Raw genomic sequence first — 18620 nt, 5'->3', positions numbered from 1 at the left:
TGCAAATTGTGGAAGGCCCAGGTTCTACCAGAAATTTCCTTTTGTTCTCCAAGGATCAGTCTGTCTAGCAAGGATTCTGCAGCGCTGAGAGCCAGTATATTGTAATACCTCTCCAGGAAGGACTCCTGGGACCTCTAGGCCTTGCCCCTGACCCTTGGTGGTTGCCAAGCACAGGCCTCCTCTAGAGCCTACAAGTCAGGGAGCTGCAAATTTTTAACAAGACACATTGATCATTAACATAGGGTAGGGAGGAGTCCAAACAGCTTCTCTGGGGCACATAGACAGCTGGCCCTCTAATCTCCTGTAGAGATGCTGGGCCCAGGGGTTTGGGCCTCTGTGAGGCAGGGACTGAGCAAGGGCTTGTCTAGAAATGCGAGGGGCTGGGCCTCAGGGACAGGGAGAAAGGTGGACATCTCTGGCACCTATCCTGCTTTGACTACCCCCTTCACTGCCACAGCGGAGATAGACTATGGGAAACTGGAGGAGAACCTGTTCAAACTGGGCACCTTCCCTTTCCGAGGTAAGTGGGCTTCTGCGCAGGGGCAGTGGGGAGCCAATCCAGGGAGGTACATAGCTCTGACTCTTTGGAGTGAACCTTGCCTGCTTCTGTTCCCCAGCTGGAAAGAACTTCTCAGCTACCAGGGTTACTGTGGGGATCCCACTGGAAGATGGGTGGGAGTGTCTCTTTCAGCACACGAGATCATGTGACTGTGCATCAGGGTGCTTCTCTTTCCTTCTAAGCTCTGATTGCTCCTTCCCTTCTGTGAGAAGCCTTCTTGCAGAGTTAGCTCTTACTGCAGGCTTCTCTGAGTGGTCGCTCCTTTACACATGGTCTCCTAATCTCTAAGGTCAGGGACCAGTGTGCTGCTGGTGACTCATGCCTGCAACTAGGTAGTCAGGAGGCTGAGATCTGAGGAGCCGGGTTCAACTCCAGCCTGGGAAGAAAACTGTATGAGCCTTTTATCTCCAATTAACCAGCAAAATAAAAATGCCAGAAGTGGTGATGTGGCTCAAGTAGTAGAGCACTAACCAGCCTTGTGCATAAAAGCTAAGGGAAAGCTTCAGTTCCTGAGTACAAGCCCTAATATTGGTACACACATGCACATACACCCATGAGCACATATGCATACACACACACACACACATACACAAAGATCAGGAAGCAGATTATATATATATATATATATACATACATATATATATATATATATATTATCGCCAGTCATGGGCTTGAGCTCAGGGCCTGAGCACTGTCCTTGGACTTTCTCAAGGTTATAGCTCTACCATTTGAGCCTCAACACCATTTCTGGCTTTTTTCTATGTATGTGGTACCGAGGAATCGAACCTGGGTCTTCGTGCATGCTAGGCAAGCACTCTACCACTAGGCCAAACTCCCGGCCTTATTTTTTTATTAGGTAGTTGTATGAGCAGGTTCCAATTCTGTAAGTCAGTCTATGAGTAAATGCACCTTGGTCAGTGTCACCCCCATTTCCTCCTTCTATCCTTATCCTTAAGTTATATAATTCCATTTTTATATGATGTACATTGAACATTGAATATAATGACTGCATTTGTTCACCTTCCTACCCCATTCATGTGTTCCTTCTTACCCCCCTAACATGTTTCCACTTCATGTTACTTATTTTCATAGTTTGTTAGTTCTGAGGAGTTACACTATTTGACTCATCCCCTGAGTATGCATAGGTTATCATGTATGTTTGTATTTAGATCTAGCTTCCACGTATGAGAGAAAATATGCACCATTTGCCTCTCTGAACCTGATTTACTTCATTTACCATATTTTTTCTAGATCTACCCATTTCCCTACAAATGGTATATTATTCTAACAGATAAATACAATTCCATTGTTTATATGTACCACATTTTCTTGATCCACTCATCAATTGTATAGGGGATCTGGGCTGTTTCCATAGCTTGGCTATTGTGAACAGTGCAGCAATGAACATAGATGTCCAAGTGTCAGAACTATGTCCTGACTGGTAATGATCGGGGCAGATAACCAAGAGTGGTATCATTGGGTAGTTCTATTATGTTTAGTTGTTACCTTCCGGAGTAGTTGCATTGGTTTACATTTATACCAACAGTGCAGTAGCAAGCATCCAGATCACATGAGTAACAATTGATTCTGTAATGATAATTCTTTTTCTTTTTTTTTTGCCAGTCATGGAGATTGAACCCAGGGCCTGGGCACTGGCCTTGGTTACATTTTGCTCAAGGCTAGCACTCTGCTAGTGGTGTTGAGCTACAACACCACTTCCAGCTTTTTCTGTGTATGTGGTACTGAGCAGTCGAACCCAGGGCTTTGTGTACGTGAGGCGAGCACTCTACCACTAGACTATACTCCCAGCCCTGTAATGATAATTCTTAAAATGGCAGGGTTGTGTGGTAGCCAAACTGCTTTGTGACAGTGATCTGTAGCTCAAACTGAGCCCCCTTCCTAGCTTTACATACTGGTGATGTGACCTTTTCCCTGGGGCACAATGAATGCCCTGTGGACGGCCACATTGGGTGGACACAGCAACTCTTAAGTAGAGGTGTGCTGAGTTTGCTCATGAGCCAGGCCTCAGCCTGGCCCCTTTGGAGCAAAGTGTGCTGGTCCTCTACCTCTGACAGAAGTCTCTCTTTGGAGCCCAGAGGATGGGTTCTGCATTACTGTCTGCCTGCCATCAGAGGATCTATAGATGGGCCCTCAGATTTTTCTCTGGGCTCTCCCCCTCACCTGCAGCAGGTGTGGGGAATCCCAAACACAAGCTTTGGTGGATTTGGCTTGCAGGCTCTTTCAGCCACATATCAGGTAGATGGAGGCTGTTGAATGTCCAATATCTGAAGATAGAAGTCCTGGGTAAGACTCCTGGTTTGTCCAGGGAAGAGATGGAAGAATTATGTAGTCTCTCTAACCCAATTTTCTCATTTGAGAAAGGGAGCTGCACCTTAGATCCCCAAAACAGGGTTTAACATAGTCCTCCAGAGACCTTCAGCCACAGAACACAGGCAATCAGAAAACAGCTGGAACGTGTTCTGCTGTTTGTCTCACTTGAGTCTGGAGTAGACTTCATAGCCAACATTCTGAAGCAAAAGAGGCACCTGTCACAGGTCCCATTGAGGGGAAGTGGGAAACAAAACCTTCCACAAAGGAGGGAGCCTACCTTGATGTGTCAGTGAACACAGATTCTTCTGGATGACACTGCCTGAAACTGTGTAGCTCTTACTTTCTTTTTATTTTTATTTTATTTTTTTTTGCCAGTCGTGGGCTTGAGTTCAGGGCCTGAGCACTGTCCTTGGACTTTCTCAAGGTTAGAGCTCTACCCCTTGAGCCTCAGCACCATTTCTGGCTTTTTTCTATGTATGTGGTACTGAGGAATCGAACCCGGGTCTTCGTGCATGCCAGGCAAGCACTCTACCACTAGGCCAAACTCCCAGCCCCTCTTATTTTCTTTTTAATATTGTTAATGTCTACTATTTGAATGAAGAATATTCTTTATTTGAAATAAAAGTTATAACCAGAGACTGGAGGGCGTGGTTTTTAGAGGGACTTTTGGCCCTGAACTCATACCCACAAACCACCTAAGGGGTGGACTTTGAATTGTTATTTCCAAATGAGGTTAGCAGACACATGGAATTAACTCTGGTAAGACTGGGGAGGTGATCCTCCCTATTAAAAAATAAAACAAAACAAAACTTTAAGTTGTGTCTCATACCTGCTCTAGAGAGTAGATCATTATTTTTTCTGGAAGAAAATGTTTTGTGTGGGCCGGGAGTTTGGCCTAGTGGTTAAAGTGCTTGCCTAGCATGCATGAAGACCCGGGTTCGATTCCTCAGTACCACATACATAGAAAAAAAAGCCAGAAGTGGTGCTGAGGCTCAAGTGGTAGAGCTCTAGCCTTGAGAAAGTCCAAGGACAGTGTTCAGGCCCTGAGCTCAAGCCCAGGACTGGCAAAAAAAAAAAATGTTTTGTGTATATTGAAATGATCACTTGTGCCAGATGAGGTACCCTCCTTATAATCCCAGCTGTTTGGGAGAGGGACACAGCCCTGGCAAGAAAAAAAAAATAAGAGTGATGAGAACCTCCTCTCAATAAATGGGCTAAGCCGGGCACGGTGGCTCACGCCTGGAATCCTAGCTACTCAGGAGGCTGAGATCTGAAGATCGAGGTTCAATGCAAGTCTGGGCACTAAAGTCAGAGGTTCTTATATCCACTTAACCTCTGGAAACTGGAAGTGGAGCTTCAGAGCTCCAGGGTAGGGCAGTAGCTTTGAACTGAAGAGCTAAGGGGCAGCTCCCAGGCCCAGAGTTCAAGCCCCATGACTGACAAAAAAAAAAAATGGGCTAGACATGGTTGTGCCTGCTTATGATCTCAGCTATGAGGGAAACATAGAAGGAGGACCACACTCTGAGACGGACCCTAGGCAAAGTGGCAGGTCCTCTAAGAGATATGAAGCAAAAAAGGCTTGGGATGTAGTTCAAGTAGTAGAGTACCTGCCTAGTTCAAAAACTGTTTCTCAGCTATTACTATTGCCAGTCCTGGGGCTTGAACTCAGGGCCTAAGCACTATCCTTGGGCTTTCTCAAGGCTAGAGCTCTGACACTTGAGCCACAGCACCACTTCTAGCTTTTTCTATGTATGTGAAACCGGGTCTTCATGCATGCTAGGCAAGCACTTTACCCCTAGGCCAAACTTTCAGCCCCAACTTAAAATGGATGTGTGTGTGTGTGTGTGTGTGTACTGGTAGTGGGGCTTGAACTCATCTTGGCACTGTATCAGATTTTTCTGCTCAAGTCTTGAGCCACACCTCCACTTTTTTGCTGGTTAAATGGAGATGAACCTTACCCACATTCCTGCCTGGGCTGACGTCAAACTGCTACCTCTAGATACCCCTCCTAAGTAGCTAGGATTACAGGCCTCAGCAACTACTGTCTCACCCATCACTAGTTATTTTATTTTTTTGTGGGTCATGGGGCTTGAACTCTGGGCCTGGACGTTGTCTCCGAGCTCTTCATTTCAAGGCTACAGCCCTACCCCCTGAGTCACAGCCCTACATCCCCTTTTCTAGTGATTAATTAGAGGCTTTTCTTAGGGGGTGGGGCCAGTCCTGGGCTTGAGCTCAGGGCCTGAGCACTGTCCTTGGACTTTCTCAAGGCTAGAGCTCTACCACTTGAGCCTCAGCACCACTTCTGGCTTTTTTTTCTATGTATGTAGTACCGAGGAAACGAACCTGGGTCTTTGTGCATGCTAGGCAAGCACTCTACCACTAGGCCAAACTCCCTGCCCTAATTAGAGGCTCTTTAGGGCACTGGCTGGCTTTGAACTGTGATCCTCAGATCTCAGTCTCCTGGGTAGCTATAATTACAGGCACGAGCCACTGCGCCCGGCTCCATCACTAGTTTTATAAACCTATTTTGTCATTCCTTCATTTCTCAAATGTGCTATATGTAAAAACATAGGATGTAAAAAAACTTAGGATGTAAAAACAGAGCAGCCCGGGTCTATTTCAAGCCCAAAAGGCAGGAGAATTACTCAGGATTGTTAGGCACCTGTAGCAACCCTTGTCAGTCAGCCTACACACTTCTCTATGCCTATTTGTTAGGGGCAAACCCTGCATCTGAAGATGCATCATTAAGGCAAAAGCTATCTGTCCTATCCCAGAATGGTCCCAGCGACCTGGGATTGTATGAACTCTCCAGTCTGATCTGCTCTGCCTTCTTAGCCAACTGCTTGTCTCCCTCCAATTGTGACCTTATGTTATTCCAGAATGAGCTTTCTGGGCCTTTTGGCCTTCTGGACATTGCCCTGATAATGGGCCTGGGGCTACAAGCAGGGGAATCTGCCAAGCTGGGCCCTGGATAAAGAAATGAATGTCAGCCCAGCCAAGGGGGTCCTTTGGCCATGATCAGCCTGCCTTAGCATCCTTTGCCCCCTGGGAGTTCTTTAGATGGGAAGGGAATAATCCAAAGACCTGAGGGTTAGAATACTGAGTAGCAAGTGTTTTACAAGCAGAAGGTAGAAAGGAGTCAGTATTGGAGACACTGCCCTTCCACTAAGCCTGCGCACACCTGTCGAGGTGGGAGATAGGATCCTTTAGGATAGACATGAGGCAGGTGGTGCGCTCCCCTCCCCCGCCCTGACTGTTCACTGCTTTCCTCACAATGGGGCTTATTGCTGAGGTGGCAGAGGGCACTCTAGGGGAGGGCGAGGCAGGGGTCTGCCTGCCAGACACCTTCGGGGAGCCTCAAGCATGAGCCATACCACCTGGGCTCCGCCACTCCCAGTGCGCTCTTAGCTCTTACCTGCCTGGCGTAGGGTCCTGGAGACCTTCTTGGAGCTCCTCCAGCATCCATCATGCAAGGTGGTGCTGGGGACTGTCCTCTTGCTAGGAGGCGGAGGCCTCGTGCTGTGGGCTCAGAGGAAGAGGAAAAGGAAGATAGTGCCTGAGCCTGCCCAAGATGGGTACTCAGACTACCACAACCCCAATGAGAGTTGGATCAAATCTCACTTTAGCCGACTATCTGAAGAGAAGCTGCGCCCCGACCATTGTGCCCCTACTAGTGCTGGCAACACTTCTCTCCAGCCTGAGAGTGGATGTGGCGAGGCCAGCACCAACATTCGCGTGGAGACCTTCACCTCAAGGCACGCAGAGGGCAGCGCAACCCTGCACCGGGATTCCTTCCACAGCAAGCAGAAGATGTGTGGGTCCATGGTGACCAAAGAGACCCGCAAGGAGTCCGGGGGCACCTCCTCCACCGATGAGGCCACGTGGGCCGCCGTGGCTGCTTGTGCCAAGGAGATCGACGCCAAGGGACACCAGCTAGCTAACTCCATGCTGCAGCGTGCTCCTGGCAACCAGCACTCAAGCCACATAGAAACCCGTAACATCAACCCAGAGGAGCTAAAGGCCCTGGAGGAGGTGGAGATAAAGCTGAAAGGGGACTTCCTCACTCAGCGGGAATCCAGCTTAGCCGGTGCCAACCACACACATACCTTCTATAGCCAGGGCCGGCATGGCCACCAGAGCCCCCTGACCCATTCAGGCCACCAGAGCCTCCTGGGTCATCCTGTTTACTCGAGCCACCAGAGTCATCCAGGCTATCTGATCCACCAGGCCCTACCAGGCCACTCGAGCCACCAGGGTCACTCAGGCTACTCGAGCCACCAGGGCCACCCAAGTCATCATAGCCACCAGAGCCATAGCCTGCCCAACCGCAGCCACCAGGTCTATGACTCCTGAAGCTACGTAACTGCACGCATCCCTTCCCCCCGCAGGGCGGCCCGCAGGACTGTTTTCTCTCCTATGGGGAAACCTCTGGGACCCAGGGCAAGAGGCTGTGCCCAAATCTCTTCTTCCTCAGGCCTCCCATGACACAGGGGTCGTAGGTGGGGGGGGTCTACCACGATGTAGCCCCCACTGGAGGGGCAGCTGAGAGGAAGTGAGGCGGCCACGCCAGACCCTGACCCATGAACACCCACCAAGAGAAGACAGATGAGGCAGATCCTAGGAGCAGACAAGAGCCCCACGTTGATGCCAAATGCCTGGAATGGAGCCAATAAAGCCTTGCATCCCTTACTCTTGAGTCCAGGGCTTTGTGGGCACGGTGGGAAAGGGTGGTCCTCTCAGCAGTCCTCCCCACGGAGTGGGCTTTAACCTGAATTCTTTTCTCTCTATTGAGTGGGCTTGGGCCTAAGGGGTTTTTCTTGTTTTGTTTTTGTGCCAGTACTAGGACGTGAACTTTTGGTCTCCAGCTCACCCTTGTTCACTCCAAGCTGGTGCTCTACCACTCGGGTTCACATCCCCACTTCTGGTGGAACCTCATGGACTTTTCTGCCCAGGCTGACCTTGAGCCACAGACTGTGATTCTCGAATCTTAGCCGCCTGAGTAGCTAGGATTTACAGGTGTGAGCCACTTGCACCTGGCCAGTTGGTCCTCAGGGAGAAGGGGTCCAAGAACAGGCTTGCACAAGAGGGTAGGTAAGTCGGGGACTTCAGGCCCCATTCCCTTGCTGCCATGTCAAGTCTGCTGTGTCCACATAGCAGTTTTCTCCTCTGCTTACAGGGACCCTGTTAGAACGTTAACACCCAGCTGTACAGCTAGAGAGCTGGTATAGTAACACCCTCATCTGGTTCATGTCACTATGAGGCCTGGGTCTTCTGTGACTGCTACCTGTATTACTATACTAGTAGCAGCTTCTAAAGCTCTTTTTAGTATATGCCTTGCTCAGTGTTAAGTAATAGCTCTGTAAGGAAGCTGACTTATCTCCAATTTGCAAATGAGGTATTCGAAATCCACAGAGAAACTTGCAAGGGGTGATGTAAGAAGAAATGTTTCTGGGACTAGATTGCAGCTTTACTAACGCATGCCCATGGAGGTTCCTCATCCTTGTCCCATGCTGCCTCCCTGTCCTCTTCATGTCTACCCACGTGGCTCTGCCTTTCTCACACAACCTCTCCATGTCCTGACAGGTCCACTCCTGCAAGCCGGCATACTCCCTGATTCCTCCTCTTGGGTCTCAAAAAGGCGTTTTCTGGTGTGAGAGATGACACAGCAGCAGAAGGGAAGGCAGCCACTTCCCTGAGAAGCTTTATAGACATCAACTATGAGGCACTGTCTTAACACCAACTGACATAGAAATATCTTGCCATTTGGATCTCTTAAAGATTTATCTAGGGTTCTCAAACTAAAGTCATTGTAATGGATGGAAAAATCCAGAAACACCCTGAGCATTGTTAATTGATTTTATAGAGCATAGTGGGAATATTTTCTGAATGTTGCTAATAATGATCATATATCAATTTTTATTTCTATATTTAAAAGATTTCATAGTAAAGTTGTAATTGGTTTGGATGCTCAAGTGATAAAGCACTTTTCTGGCAAATGTAAGGCACTGAGTTCAAGCCTTAGTACTGCCAAAACAACAAAAGATGTATGTGGTCAGCCTTGAATCCTTTACTAAAAGTATATTGCATACAATTTCAGATTAGCTAATTACAAGTCTGCAATCCTATCTGCTTGGGAAGCTGAGATAGGATTGTAGTGTGGGGGACGCATGGGCAGGCAGATAGCAGACTAAATGTGTTCTGGCAGGAAACAAGACCCTCTTTCAAAATAATGTATGCAGAAAGGGGGAGAGGAAGGGTAAACAAATGCAATCATGCTATTCGCTTAAATTTTTTTTTTTTTAATGGCGCTTGAACTCAGGGCTTAGGTGCTGTTCCTGAGGTCTTTTTGTTTAAGGCTATCACTCTACCACTTTGAGCCACAGCTCTACTTCTAGTTTTTGACTGGTTAATTGGAGATGAATCTAACAGGGACTTTTCTGCCTGTGTTGTCTTTGAACTGTGATCCCCAGATCTCAACTTCCTGAGTAGGTGGGATTACAGGAGTGAGCCACTGGCACCTGGCCTTTTTTTTTATTTATTTATTTATTTATTTATTTATTTATTTTTTGCCAGTCCTGGGCTTGAGCTCAGGGCCTGAGCAATGTCCTTGGACTTTCTCAAGGCTAGAGCTCTACCACTTGAGCCTCAGCACCACTTCCGGCTTTTTTGTATGTATGTGGTACCAAGGAATCGAACCCGGGTCTTTGTGCATGCTAGGAAAGCACTTTAACCACTAGGCCAAATTCCCAGCTGCTTGATTCCATTTCTATAACGTTCAAAATCTCTCTTCCTCTGTCACACACACATACACACACACACACACACACACACACACACACACACACACACACTAGAACAACCAAGACTATCAGTGGCTTATACTTCAACCTGGACAGGAAAGTCTATGAAACTATTATCTCCAATTAGCCAGTAAAAAGCTAGAAGGCTCAAAGTGGTACAGAGTCAGCTTTGAACAAAAAAAGCTAAGAGCACCCAGGCTCTGAGTTCAAGCTCTAGTACTGGCGTGTGTATGTGCAAGTGCACCCCCCCCCCACAATTACAAAAAAAAACTTCTTAATCATGGGTCCATACGTATGTCGAGGGTATATAAAAGCCACAATGAGAACAGTAAACCAGAACAAGGTGATCCGGGAGGGTTGCTCTGAGCACTGGCACATGGACAATTATTTAACTGCCTATTATTTTTGGTACAGCTAAAATGTTTTATTAAAACAGAACAAGCCAGGTGTGGTGGCTCACGCCTGTAATCCTAACTACTCAGGAGGTTGAGATCTGAAAATCAAGGTGCAAAGACAGCCTGGGCACAAAAGGACCTGAGACTCTCATCTCCAATTAACCTCTAGAAAATGGGAAGTGGCACTGTGCCTCAAGGGGTAGGGCAGTAGCCTTGAGTTGAAGAGCTCAGGGACAGCGCCCAGGCCAAGTTCAAGCCCCGTGACTGCCCTCCCCCCCAAAAAAAACCCCAGAGTATATGAAGTAGCTGGTGAGTGCATGCTGCCTTTCCTGGGGTAGGGGTGGGAACCTGGGGTGGTAGGAAGCAGAGAGCATTCAGAACACCTTCATTCTTGTGGTTCATGAGTGTGGTAGCCATGGTGACTGTGATGTGATTTCTGTTGCAGGTTTTGTGGTCCAGGGCTCCACTGGCGAGTTCCCCTTTCTGACCAGCACGGAGCGCCTAGAGGTGGTGAGCCGTGTACGCCAGGTCATACCCAAGGACAAGCTTCTGATGGCTGGCTCTGGCTGCGAGTGTGAGGCCACATGGATTCACTGGGCTGTGGGGTCCTGGATTCAGGTTCTATTTTCTCTGTGCCTTGGCTTACCCAGACCTCTCTTCTTCCTCCTGTTCTTCCTCCCTCCTCCTCCTCCTTTCTGTAGCCACGCAAACTACAGTAGAAATGACCCTGAGCATGGCACAGGTGGGAGCGGATGCTGTCATTGTGGTGACCCCTCACTACTATCGTGGCCGCATGAGCAGCGCTGCCCTTATTCATCATTATACCAAGGTAGGTGGCCTGGCTCTGACACCAAAGACCTCTTGAGCTCAGCCTGAGGCTCTGCTTGGGGTGAGGATTCAGAAAAGCTGCATCGTGTGAATGGTTGCTGTGGGACACAGTGGGATGCCAGCATGTACAAGCTGTACACTAGAAGCCTCGCCTAACCACTCTGTGTGTTTCTTCTCAAATGAAGGAATCATGACCTTTCCGAGGGTTGTTCAGGGTTAACTAAATGAAATCTGGACTACAAAGAGTTTTGAGATGTGCCTGGCACTTGCAAAGCCCTCAGTAGGCATTTTTCTAATGTCGCTGCCCACAGTTTCTGATAGCCCTGCAGTGATGCAGGCAGGACCTGCTGGGGAGGCAGATCTCCAGCTCTGGGGCCCTGAAATGGCTGCCCTCTCCTCCCTTTTTCTGTACCCCTCAGGTTGCTGACCTCTCTCCAATCCCTGTAGTGCTCTACAGTGTCCCCGCCCACACAGGGCTGGACCTGCCTGTGGATGCAGTGGTCACACTGTCCCATCACCCGAATATCGTGGGCATGAAGGACAGCGATGGTGATGTGAGTGACTGAGGCTCCCAGGCTGAGCCCCTTCCCTCCTCTGGTTCTGTCATGTAACTTGCTAACTCCAAGGCCGCTCTGAGACTCCAGTCAGTCCTGGGCTTCACCTTGGGTTCTCTCTATTGGGTGAGCTCTCTGAGACTCTCTCTGGGAACTAGGCTGTTCTTTGAAATACTTTTCTAGCCTGTCCAGACTGGTAGCTGATGTTCTGGGCTTCTCTCACATTGAGTTTGCTATTGCAGATAACCAGGATCGGGCTGATTATTCACAAGACCAGGAAGCAGGATTTCAAGGTGTTAGCTGGATCTGTTGGATTCCTACTGGCCAGCTATGCTGTGGGTAGGCCTCCTACTGTTTTCAAATTGTTATAGGTGACCAAGATCTACCCAGGCCATAAGGGCCAGGACAGGGTCAGTAGAGGTTGGTTTACCAGAAACCTGGGCCCTTGTTTGCTTGTCTGAACCCTGGGTACTTGCAAGTGATGCTGGGTAGAGCAGGGTGGCTGTATGATTCCTGGCCTGTAGGAAGAGTGTTCTAAGTCCTGAGTTCCATGTTTAGGAGACAAATTTAGCTTCTTTAATCTCATCTTGTAAATCATTCTCTGAGGACAGAGATTCTTGGGGCCTCCTCTCTAGACTAGGAGCTGTTTTCCTCTCCACCAGGCTCCAGGCCAGAATGAATTGCTAGACCTACAGGGTTGGGCCAGGGATCTACTTTTGCCTGATCAGAACTGTTGCAATCCAGGATCTGAGGAATGCCACCGAGATCAACTGTTCTGGTCTTTTTGGGGTCAAGGTCTTTGGGTCCAAGTGAGACTGGTGGTGGGGGGCAGAGATGGAAGGCAGCATCTGCCCCTTCCAGCCAAAGTCCCAGTGAATTTTAATTGAGTGACTTAGTTATGTCCCCTGGCTCTGCAGACTTTGTCTAGGTTTTTATTTTATTTTTAAATTTATGCTGGTACTGGATCTTGAACTTAGGGCCTGAACGACATCCCTTAGCTTTTTCCTCTCAAGGTTCTACTGCTTGAGCTACAACTCCACTTTGGGCTTTTTGCTGGTTAATTGGAGGTAAGAAAGAGTCTCACAGACTTTTCTGCCCTGGATGGCTCAGATTTCAGCCTCCTGAGTAGCTAGGATTACAGTCCTGAGCCCCTGGAGCCCAGCAGTGGGGCTTTCTGAGATCACAGATCACACATGTGCACCATGCAGATGAGAAGAGAAAGAATTTTATAGTATCTCACTTTGTTATCTGATATATTGAATTTATTTGTATTTGGTTATTTGAAATTTGATAGGGAAGGGGGGGGAAACCAAGACGGGTGGGGGGTGTGGGGGGGAGGGAAATGGGTACCAAGACATGTGAAAGGGTATCAATGTATGTGAATTAATGCACCTTCTATCTGGCAAATATCATGTAACCCTTTTACTAATTACAATAAAAAAATAAAAGAAAAAGAAAAGAAAAAAAAAAAAGAAGATTAGGGAGGGTCTACAGTATGTCTGAGCTCAAGCAGCCCAAGGAGAGGAAATGCTCAGTCTTCTACCCTTGTACCCAGAGCTCTTTTCATCCCTCTAGCCCACTCTCACCCACAGTCCATTGGAAGCATAAAAATTCAAAGAGCACAGGCTCCAATCCATTTCTGTCCCTTCCAGTACTGATACTTCAAGAAGTTGTTGAGGGGGCCGGGAGTTTGGCCTAGTGGTTAAAGTGCTTGCCTAGCATGCATGAAGACCCGGGTTCGATTCCTCGGTACCACATACATAGAAAAAAGTCAGAAGTGGTGCTGAGGCTCAAGTGGTAGAGCTCTAGCCTTGAGAAAGTCCAAGGACAGTGCTCAGGCCCTGAGCTCAAGCCCAGGACTGGCAAAAAAAGAAAAAAAAAAAAAAAGTTGTTGAGGCAATGTTGGGGGGACAACAGACAAGTTGTGGATCCTAGAGGATTTGTATTATAGGGGAAGAAACTGTCCTTGAGCTTACCTTCAGGCTCTGCCTTCTATTCCTCCCAAACAACTCTGGACCATCCTTGGCCTGTGAGATTCCCTTTGGAATACACAGGCAGCTTTTCTCTTTGGCAAGGGACTCAGAGCACAACCATATGGTTGACAGTAATATAGAAATCTAAACCCTGGACCGGGAGTTTGACCTAGTAGTAAAAGTGCTTGCCTAGCATGCACAAAGACCCTGGTTCGATTCCTCGGTACCATGTACATAGAAAAAAGACGGAAGTGGTAAGCTCAAGTGGTGAAGCTCTAGCCTTGAAAAAGTGCAAGGACAGGGCTCAGGGCCTGAGCTCAAGCCCAGGACTGGCAAAAATAAATAAATAAATAAAAATCTAAATCCATGTCCCTAGAATGAAGAGGAGCAGGGTTTGGGATTCTCTTGAGAAGTCACTGGCTGATGGTCTCCATCTTGCTCTGGATAGGAGCCGTGGGAAATATAAGTGGTCTGGCCAATGTCCTGGGAGCCCAGGTGTGCCAGCTGGAGCGACTCTGTCTCACAGGGCAATGGGAAGCGGCCCAGGAGCTGCAGCATCGTCTCATCGAGCCTAACACTGCGGTGAGCAAAGAGCCCAGGGAAATGGAATGGGGACCCTGCATCCTGACTGGCATGAAGGCAAAGCTGGCACACGGTTCCCACTCAGTTCCTTCCCTTTCAGAAAGTCCTCTTAGAAAACATTCCAATGTGGGAACTCCCTGGGCCTCCCCAGAAAATCCTGGCTGCGGACACAGTTGAGCCCTGTTGTTTCTCAAACTGCAGAGTGTATTGAAATTCCTACAAAGACTAAAGTCCTAATCCATTGAATATACTTTATTTTCTGAAACCGGATCCTGACAGGCTATAACAGCAGTAATCATCAGAGCCTTCTTAGAGATGTACTGACTAGACACAATGAACCATAGATAGGGGTCAGATATGGGCTAGATAAGTCTAGAGCCTGAAAATCAGAATGGCAGAAGAGTTGAGAAGGGAGAAGTTCAGAGCCCAGATTTTTCAGAATTCAGCAGTCAGACCATGGGCCAGACAAAGGTAAGAATTTAAAAAGGAATATATTTATCCAAATCAAAACCTTCTTGACAACTGAGGCACACAGGGGAGAGAGACAGAGACAGAGAGACAGATAGATAGATGCTTCTTTGAGACAGGGTCTCTTTGTGTGGCCCATGTTGATGTTGCACTCGCCATCTTTTACTCAACTTCCTGAGTACTTGCCTGCCACGCTATTTTTTTTTTGTAGGTGTGCTGGTACTGACACTTGAACTCAGGGCCTAGATGCTGTCCCTTAGCTTTTTCATTCAAGGCTGAGCCACTTGAGCCACAGATCTACTTCTGACTTTGGTTAACTGGAAATAAGAGTCTCATAGTCTTTCCTCTTTAGGGCTGGCTTCAAAACCTGATCCTCCGATCTCAGCTTCCTGTGTAGCTAGGATTACAGGTAGAATTATAGTAGCTGGGATTTCCACCACCAGAGCCTGGATTGCATCTTTCGTTTTTGAAGTATTCTTTACTTTGATCACTGAGCTTTCCATTTCTTTTGTTGAAATTTTACATGAGGGATGAGTGTCCCTCTGGCCTCCTTTGTAGTCCCAGACCTTGAGCAGTGCTTTGTTTGGGTAAAGTGGTGGGTAGGCTCTGGACTGCCCTCACAACTGTGTCACAGCTGAAGAGGAAGACACAGGCTTCCTGGCTATGAAGCTTCTCCAGGGATCAACACTATAAACAGGTTGTAAGAGTTGCCAAAATGAGGAACTTTCAGCTAAGTCCATAGATATACAAGTTGCCCTGGACATTCCACTGGGGTGGGGCCTTGGCTTTTCCTCTTGCATCCACCTTAAAAGAGGACTGGGTCAGGAGCATGGCCTATTGGTAGCATGCTCGCCTAGCATACATGAAGCCCTAGGTTCAATTCCCCAGAACCACATACACAGAAAAAGTGGGAAGTGGCACTGTGGCTCAAGTGGAAGAGTACTAGCCTTGAGCAGAAAGTGTCTAAGGACAGTGCCCAGGCCCTGAGTTCCAGCCCCAGGACTGGCAGAGAGAGAGAGAGAGGGGGGGGGGGGGGAGAGCAGGGCCTTTGTCACATCACCTGTCCTTCCACTGGAAGAACAGAAAAAGTACTAACGGGGTCCTTGGGGATCCCTATGACACCTCTAAAGGTAGATGTAGTTGTTTTGCAGGCTTGGGCTGCCCCTTGGGAGGACAGGAAGCTCAGCTGTCCCAGCGCTCTGCAAATCATCCTGCCTTACACCATCCCGCCTCTCCCTGTAGCCTGTACCCTCCTGTGCCAGTGCTGGGCACACTCTCAGGAATGCCTGGAACACCTTGCTGCTGCCTGGGTTATAGGCTCAGATACCCCAAGAGCAGCCTGATGTCACTCTATTGCCCTGCCCTGGTTGAACACAATGTCCTTCCCCTGCCTCCCACACAGCTAGCCTCCTGCCCCCAGCTATATTTAGGATTTCCTATGGTCTTTGTTACTCAAACAGCCAGTTGTTTTCAGGGGGTTGAAGAGGAGCAGACGTACCATATTTTAAACTCAGGGTGAGAACAAGCTTTTTTCCAGGTATTGTTCAGATCCATCCCCTTTCTCAGGTCTTTCCCAACTGCAGAGGTTTCAGTTAAAAGGCTATTAGAATATTGTGGATGAGGACTAGGCCTGGGAGAAAGGCAGCAAGAAAAAAAGTCTATGCTTGCTAAGGCCAAGTGTCCTCTTGTGGTGAGTCAGTAATAGTTATTCATCAGTGGTTCCCAAACTATACCACAATCGAGCTTACTATTTTTATAAAGCCCATACTTGTATGTTTTGCCTTCCTTCCAAATAAAACTCCATTCAGGAATTATTTAAGCCAGGTTCCCGTGGCTCATGCCTGTAATTCTAGTAACTCAGGAGGGTGAGATCTAAAGATCATAGTTCAAAGCCAGCCCAGGTAGGAAAGTCCGTGAGACACTTATCTCCAATAAATTACCAAAAACGCCATAAGTGAAGCTGTGACTCAACTGGTAGAGTGCTACCCTTGAGCAAAAGAAGCTCAGAAACAGTATCCAGGCTCTGAACTGAAGCCCTAGGTATGGAGGAATCAAACCCATGGCTTCACGTGAAGCATGCTAGGCAAGCAGTCTACCACTAAGCCACATTCCCAGCCCTCTCATGGGCTTTTCTACCTCGACTGGCTTTGAAGCATGATCCTCAATCTCAGCCTCCTGAGTAGTGAGGCTTACATGTGGGCCACCAGGGGGCTGGCAATCTAGCACTCTGATCAGTTTGAAATACCCAGTAGCTAAAACAAGAGCAAAGAAGCATGAGCCACTTCTTCCGGCCCATCTGAGGTGTTTGTACTTTGATTTCTATTACTGATCTACTTCCAAATCTTTAGATCTGAATTCTCAATCTTTCCTGGACACCACAAATTTGATAATCCCTCTACTGGGGAAATACAGTAGAAGATTAACAAATATCTGGGCCCCAGGATGTGTATGCACGTCATGGGGTTAGTTCTGCAGTCTCTTCTAACAACAGATCCTGCTTCTCAGGTAACCAAGCGCTTCGGAATCCCCGGGCTGAAGAAAACCATGGACTGGTTTGGCTACTATGGAGGTCCCTGCCGAGCCCCCTTGCAGGAGTTGAGCCCTGCTGATGAGGAGGCACTGCGGATGGACTTCAGCAGCAATGGCTGGCTCTGAGGGAAAGCAGAGAACTTCTGGCCTGAGCCATCACAGTCTCTTGGGTCTAGGTACAGAAGCACCTTTTCCCATTTCACCCCTCCAAGTGGCTTTTCACCTGGCACACTGCAGCAATCTCATCTCATGGGCCACACTTTTTCACATATGTAAGATGCTGAATTTCCTTCTTTCCTTTTTCTTTTTGTTAGTGGTGGGGCTTGAGCGCAGGTAGCACTCTACCACTTTGAACCACAGTGCCATTTCCACTTTCCTGGTAGTTAATTGGAGATAAAAGTCTCACTTTCCTGCCCAGGCTGGTTTGGAACCATGATCCTCAGATCTGAGCCTCCTGAGCAGCTAGGATTACAGATGTGAGCCACCAGCATGTGGCAAGATGCTGAATTTCTAGAGACCTTCAGACCCAAAGGTAGTAATTCCTTTGTTGTTGCATCATTGTGGGTACTCCTAGAACCTAAGTTCTAATTCCTTCTAGAGGAAGCAGGAGGGTAGGAAACATGAGAAGGAAGTGTTGCTATGATCTTGAAAAGACCCTCTCCCCTGCTGCTTTCTGACTATAATGCTATTTCCTAAATCTACATTCATTCACCCCATATTCTGTCTCTAGCTTTGATCAGCATGGAATCTGAGACTGTCCAGTGTCTTGTTGGATTGGTAAATGATGACATCTGGTGGACAGACACCTGGTCTACATTCTAGAAGTCTATTCTGACCAGCCTGGTTCTGAAACACTAGGAAAGGGAATTTGGCCTTAAGAGTACCACCTTTTGTTTTTTCTACAGGAATTCTGCTTTTATTATTAATGATGATCACTTTGTTATAAAGTTTAACAAGTAAAACTAATATAGCTATATAGTAGGTTTCCTAGATACTGATCAAGACCTTCCTTTTGGAGGGACAAAGGATGAACAAATGCAGCAGTGGAATTCACGAGGCACTAGGTTGAGAATGAACTATATGACTTGTGGGTGAGGACAGGAGGGAAAAACTGGAAGATTGCACGGGAAGGGTGATGTCCAAAAAGAAATACATCCATTAAATATAACTGTAACCACTCTGTACATCACCTTTATAACAATAAAAACAAAAAAAGAGAAAAGAACTGTCCTCTGAGCAATTGGGGTGAGTGTGTGTGTGTGTGTGTGTGTGTGTGTGTGTGTGTGTGTGCTGGGGTTTGAACATGTATCTTAGCTTTTTTTGGGGGGGCTTAAACTCAAGGCCTGGGCACTGTTCCTGAACTTAACACTTGGGCCACAGCACCACTTCCAGCTTCGTCCATTTATGTGGTAGTGAGGAATCAAAGGTAAACACCTTTGCAAGGCAAGCACTATACAACTAATCCACATTCCCAATCCCTTAATTTTTGTTTTTCTTTTTGCCAGTCCTGGGGCTTGAACTCAGGGCCTGAGCACTGCCCTTGGACTTTTTCAAGACTAGAGCTCTACCTCTTGAACCACAGCACTACTTCTGGATTTTCT

The 18620-nt window shown here is 47.7% G+C and overlaps 2 protein-coding genes across 2 annotated transcripts; both read left to right on the top strand.

Moving 5' to 3' along the window:
• Positions 1–7: 7 nt before the first annotated feature.
• On the top strand, positions 8–18438 carry Hoga1 (4-hydroxy-2-oxoglutarate aldolase 1). The gene is made up of 7 exons (XM_090346128.1): positions 8–520; positions 10531–10659; positions 10787–10914; positions 11333–11467; positions 11710–11806; positions 13889–14022; positions 16996–18438. The coding sequence occupies exons 1-7, from the start codon at positions 310–312 to the stop codon at positions 17143–17145; spliced, it is 984 nt and encodes a 327-aa protein (XP_090202254.1). The 5' UTR covers positions 8–309; the 3' UTR covers positions 17146–18438.
• On the top strand, positions 6165–7579 carry C15H10orf62 (chromosome 15 C10orf62 homolog). The gene is made up of 2 exons (XM_090346819.1): positions 6165–6251; positions 6299–7579. The coding sequence occupies exons 1-2, from the start codon at positions 6165–6167 to the stop codon at positions 7241–7243; spliced, it is 1032 nt and encodes a 343-aa protein (XP_090202945.1). The 3' UTR covers positions 7244–7579.
• Positions 18439–18620: the final 182 nt, after the last annotated feature.

This window comes from Megascapheus bottae, chromosome 15 (assembly GCF_031878675.1).
Source record: "Megascapheus bottae isolate mThoBot1 chromosome 15, mThoBot2.hap1, whole genome shotgun sequence".
NCBI classification, from domain to species: Eukaryota; Metazoa; Chordata; class Mammalia; order Rodentia; family Geomyidae; genus Megascapheus; species Megascapheus bottae.
Note: the sequence above shows the minus strand (reverse complement) of the source record. Positions and strands in the feature narration are given on the sequence as shown.